The sequence below is a fragment of the Protobothrops mucrosquamatus genome, unplaced genomic scaffold, assembly GCF_001527695.2.
Source record: "Protobothrops mucrosquamatus isolate PMUCROS unplaced genomic scaffold, P.Mucros_1.0 scaffold542, whole genome shotgun sequence".
Classification (NCBI taxonomy): domain Eukaryota; kingdom Metazoa; phylum Chordata; class Lepidosauria; order Squamata; family Viperidae; genus Protobothrops; species Protobothrops mucrosquamatus.
Window position 1 is genome coordinate 365,818 of NW_015386847.1, and position 5,947 is coordinate 371,764.

A 5,947-nucleotide genomic window follows, 5' to 3' on the forward strand; every position below is an offset into this window, starting at 1 on the left:
ATTTATGTAAACTCAAGTCCTATAAATTCTGTACTTCATTGATCTCAGAATTACATCAGTAAAAATATGTATCTGATTATACTATCAAAGACCTCCACAGGGAAATTCTCCAAAAAGGTTAACTTTCTGTAAACATATCAGAGAACAAAATTAATGAAAGAGCATGGGAAATTACACCAAATAAACTGATGCAGGATGGAGATAAAAAAGAGAATGTTCAAATTCTTTTACTTCTACTAAGAAAAAACTATAGAAAATTTAGCTAGGATCTGAACCTCAATACTTGGGCTACACCCTGATGAGCAAGGAGAACTGAGTTTGTATTGACCCAAAGCCACATTTAGCCTCCCTCCTCCCAGAAGCAATAATGACTCAACCGGTCACTCCTATGTTTGAATGCGTTTTAGATTCCCACCAATATATAAAGTCTGCAAAAGTGGTGTTGGGATACAGCCTCTCATCGGCAGGTAAGTGGGATACTCTTAACTTCTTGTGAAACAAACATGGGAAGGTAAAGTCATTGTACACATTGCCTAAATACAGGTGGTCCTCAACTTGCAACATTCGTTTAGGGATCGTTTGAAGTTACAATGGCACTGAACTTGAAACAACTGTTGTAGCATCCTCATAGTCAAGTGATCAAAATTTCGGTGCTTGGCAACTAGCATGCATTTATGACGGTTGCATTTTTCTGCGGTTAGGTGATCACCATTTTGTAAGCTTCCCAGCTGGCTTTCAACAAGCAGAGTCAATGGGGGAAGCTTGATTTGCTTAACGACCAGATGAGTCTCTTAATAACTGCAGTGATTCATTTAACATCTGTGGCAAAAAGATCGTAACTGGGGTGCAGCTCACGTTACCACTGCTTAGCCATGGAAATTTTGGGCTCAACTGTAGTGGTAAGTTGAGAACTATCTGTAATGGAAGAATGATGGCCACTAAATATGGGGAATTAGGAGGGTGAAGGTTCGTTCTCCGAGCTTGTGGGTTGGTTTCTGAATGTTTCATTACCGGGCTAGGTAACATCTTCAGCGGAGTTTAGTGTCCATGTTCTTCAGGTGTGGGTGTTCAAGTGAGGGTCTTGTGATGGAACAGGTGGGGAATTCTCTCTTCCTGAAGGTGGTTAAGTGGCAATCAAACAGCTCTCTGTTTTTTGTTTTGTGCTGCAGCTGCCAAAAAGCCAACCCAGTTCTAGGCTGCATTAATAGAGGGATTGAATCAAAATCACTTTATAATGTCTTGGTAAGATCACACTTGGAATATTGTTTCCAGTTTTAGTTGTTATAACATAAAAAAGATGTTGAGACTCTACAAAAAGTACAGAGAAGAGTATATGATGATTAGAGGACTGTAGGCTAAAATGTATGAAGAACGATTGCAGGAATTGGGTATGTCTAGTTTAATGAAGAGAAGGACGAGGGGGGACATGATAGCAGTGTTCCAATATCTCAGAGGCTGCCACAAAGAAGAGGGAGTCAAGGTATTTTCCAAAGCGCCTGAAGGCAGGACAAGAAGCAACGGATGGAAACTAATCAAGGAGAGAAGCAACCGAGAAATTTCCTGACAGTTAGAACAATTAACCAGCCATTGCTTGCCTTCAGAAGTTGTGGGTGCTCCAACACTGGAGGCTTTTAAGAAAAGACTGGACAGTCACTTGTCTGGAATGGTATAGGATCTCCTGCTTGAGCCGGGGGTTGGTCTAGAAGACCTCCAAGGAACCCTTCCAACTGTTCCAACCCTTCCAACCCTTCCATTCTGTTATCTCCTGAAGATTATATAATACAGCCTCTTCTTCTGTGAACACATCCTCCAAAATTCCCAAATGGATGGATTTCTATCTCATGGTAGATGGAAGATACCAAGCTGGGGAAAACACTGGAGCAGATAATTCCCTAGAAATCTGACAATAATCTGGGATACTTTTTCAAAAGAATATGCACATCAGAAGCCATTCTCAAAATTTTTCTATCCCTCTGTTAATGCAGCCTAGGACTGCGTTGGCTTTTTTGGCAGCGGCAGCACACTGCAAGCTTGTATTTAAGTGATTGTGCCTTAGGATTCCAAGAACCCTCTCACAATTGTTACTAATATCGTAATTGCTTATGCTGTCACCTTAAAAATTACCGCTTGAGAGGCATGTTTGGAGAATCTCTAGGGCTGCATCCAAAGATTTCCGGCACCAGGTGTAAATCTAGCCCCCAAAATAGACATATCCCCTCAAATGTTAATATGAGCATTACTCAGTTGCAGCTTGAGCAATTTGCCTCTGAATAAAATAGTATATTTAAATAAAAAGAGGAAACATCCTTTAAAAAAAAGATAATTGAATGTTCTTATCATGGCAGGCATTATTATTATTATTTTTTTAAAAGCATTTTGAGTTGTGCATGGGGGAAAATGGTTTTGATTGATTCTGGAGCAGCTCCATGAACCAATGAATTGAAGAAAATGTTGCAACCCTAATAGAAAAAAGAAATATTTTTTAAATTAGCCACAGCTGGTGTGAAACAATAATGAGCGTTTTGAAGCCGTTCCACTCATGTTAAAATGGGTTGCTTCATTTAATCAATCTTTTCATCAAAATAAATGAGAAAAACCAAAGTTTCTCTTCCCCCTGCGTGCACACACACACACACACACACACACAAACCCTAAAACCATTTCAAGGGATTGGGAGCATCAGAAAAAGAATTGGAGGTGAAGGTCCAGCCCATTCCAGTTTTTGCTAACTCTAATCAGAAATACATCCCGTTGAATTGAATGGGATTTATTTGCTGGAAAAGCTGCAAAAATCAAGCCGCAAAATTTTGTGTGTGTGTGTGTGAGTGAGAGAGAGAGAGAGAGAGAGAGAGAGAGAGAGAGAGAGAGAGAGAGAGAGAGAGAGAGAGAGAGAGAGAGAGAGAGAGAGAGAGAGAGAGAGAGAGAGACCAATTTTTCAAATCGCTTCTTGAGTACCATATCAATTTTACATTGCTTTGTATCACTGTTTTTTATGACTTCTAAATTTATTGTGTCTTTTTATAGTTTCAGGATTTCAGAATAACAGGCATGGAGAGGTGGGGAGGAATCCTGTTTTTATGGGCATTGTAGTACAAATGGCTTTTTTTTCTTTCTTTCTGTAGTTTAGATTTGTTTAGATTGTTTTTATCCCACCTTTATTATTTTTATAAATAACTCAAGGAGGTGAACATGCTAAATATTACTTCTTCCTCCTGGGTGGACTTTGGGCTAGTAGTCATTCTCTTTCAGCCCGACCCACCTCACAGGGTTGTGACTGTGGGAGGAGGAGGAAAAAGTATTAGATATGTTCACCTCCTTCAGCTATTTATAAAAATAATAAAGGTGGGATAAAAATAAAGTACATATTGAACTGTTACTCTCATCCAGTTCCTCGTCCTTAATTACCATTTTCCACTCTCTTTTTCACAGCCATGGGGACTTATAGGCTGCTGCCACTAGCCATAGGACTGGCCTTGCTCGCAGGTGAGTAGGAAATAATCTCGAAACAAATGCCTATACACCCCCTGGATTCATGAATCAGATGAATAAATTGCAAATTGAATTTAGGTAAAACTCCAGAGCAGATTCACATCACAGAGTCAGGAAAGAAAACAGCTCTGGGATTTGAGTTGCAGTAAGTGCCAAGATATTAAACTATCCTGGTTGGTATGCTTTGAAGAAATATGAACTCTGGGAAACCAGGAATTCTGTGAAATACTTTAATCTGGAGGTGAATTATTATGCATTGAAAACATTCACAGGTGAACCTTCTCCTCGGTGTGTTTGCTAAATATTTTAAGGAGGTAATCAGTTGAAATTGTTCTAATTGTGGATCGCTCATAAATGTGTCAAGAGTGCCTGTTGATTTGTAGAAATAAAGACTGAGGTCGCTGAGTCAACCCTGCTTTGTGCAAAAGATTGGAATTAAAGCACCCCAAATAGATGGCAGTTTGGCCTCTGTACGAATGCATCTGGTAGAGAGAAGCCCATCAAATCTTCTTAGTAATTAATTCCTCTGTAAAACCACTCAGGAATGTTACTTTAGACATTCAACAGAAATCTGTCTTTCAGTAGCTTAGACATATTATTCTGTATCCAATTTCCTGAGCTGATAGCAAACACACCTTAAACGGCTTCTCTGTCATGTTCATGTGAAAAGATCACCGTGGAACAGAAATGATTACTCTTTTCCCAGAATTACTTAGTTTAGAGAGATTTACGAAATGGATATGTGTCCTTTTGCACACAAAATCCTCCAGGCTGTTCACCTGCAGATGTCAGTTATAAGAAGAGGCTAAAAGATGAGACATAACAACATTTACAAAATGTGTAAGCTGCCCAGAGTCAGTGACATATCAATTTAACTATTATTATTATTAGAAACCCATGTTAAGAACTAGTTAAAACAGCAATCTGAGGACTATTTATCCAGTTTTGGCACTAGTGGCCATGTAACAGCTTGAAAACACCAATCTTAAGCCAGGAATGTCAAATCTGTTTTGACTCATGAGGATATCAAAGAACATAACAGGGGTCGCATTTCAGAAGGTACACATGTCCTGGCTGAAGAAATGGATGAAAAATAGAACAAAATCTCACTTGATTAAATTTGAGTTAAATGTAGTTGCTGTAATTGTTCCTCATGTTCTGTCATATCATTATTATAAATCTGTGATAGCTTTTGGGGTGATGGGACTAATTTACACCCCAGATAGTGGGGAGTCTACCGTAGGCCAAGGGCATCCAACCTTGGCAACTTTAAGTATTGAGGACTTTAATTCCCAGAATATTCCAACCAGCCATAGCTGACTGGGGAATTCTGGGAGTTGAAGTCCACCAGTTGCCAAAATTGGATACCCCTGCAGCAGGCCATTTTGTCGTTCTCTAGGATTTTACAAAGTCTGTATTCAGAGACTAAACTCAATCGGGTTACTGAATTAACTCATGTTGGAGGTTTGTATGGAACCTTGAACCATCAGAAAACTAAATGGGGTGGGTTCACATAACAAAGTCTGCCCCTCCCTGCAGTTACAATGGTTAGCGTTAAGCAAACTTTTAGAAATTGTGTAAAGGGAGGGTTTTTCCCTGATATGGTTAAGCATGTGGTATGATCCCATTCGATGAAAGGACATTTCAGGTTATGCAAACCTTCATATATGTTGCTTTGTTTCCTGGCCCTTATTTTTCTGTGTTTTCCCTTCCTTGTAGATCTCCATGCTGTAGCGCCTGTCGGCCAGGAATTCATCACAGCCTTCATGCAAAATTACCAGTTAGACTATTCAGAGGCTGAATTTCAGCTTATCATCACTGGGGAGTTTCCCCTCACTACTGTTAACGTCTTAGTCTATAAATCCACCTTCCAGAAAGAGTTCTCGCTTCCCCCAGGAGAGACCGTGGTAGTGAAGCTCCCTACTTATGTAGAGATGGTTGGCACCGTTAAATCCTGCCACACTGTCTTGGTGACAGCCAATCAAAATATCTCTGTCATGGCCTTGAGCTCAAAGAAAAATTCAGTTGACACCACAGCTGTCTATTCTATCCAGAATCTAGGAATGATGTATTATGTTCTCACACCTTTGGGAGACATCTCCAAAACGTACAGAGAGTTCTCTGTCATTGCATGGCATAAGAGCACTGATGTAGAGATCCATCTCAAGGGAAGTGTGAGATTCCAAGACCTCATTTATTCTGCAGGCAGCAAGCTGCGTGTTACCCTTCTACCCTATGAAGCCATCCAGCTTCAGAGCTACCAAGATCTCTCGGGCACGCTTGTCAGAGCAACACACCCAGTAGCAGTGCTAAGTGGGCACAGCTGTGCCCAAATGCACACCGACTGTAGTCATGTGGTAGAACAACTGCTACCGGTGCAAAGCTGGGGCCGTTCCTTCTTCATCCTTCCTCTTTCCTTCCAAACTCAGTATGATATTGCATATATAATAACCTCCCA

The 5,947-nt window shown here is 40.3% G+C and overlaps 1 protein-coding gene across 1 annotated transcript in view; it reads left to right on the plus strand.

Moving 5' to 3' along the window:
- Positions 1 to 367: 367 nt before the first annotated feature.
- The window catches only part of LOC107288358 (IgGFc-binding protein), a 38,873-nt gene continuing 33,293 nt past the window's right edge, over positions 368 to 5,947 (plus strand). Inside the window, exons 1-3 of the mRNA XM_029284332.1 lie at positions 368 to 467; positions 3,430 to 3,483; positions 5,209 to 5,426. Of these exons, the coding sequence (XP_029140165.1) occupies positions 368 to 467; positions 3,430 to 3,483; positions 5,209 to 5,426 (372 nt within the window). The remainder of the gene's footprint in view (positions 468 to 3,429; positions 3,484 to 5,208; positions 5,427 to 5,947) is intronic.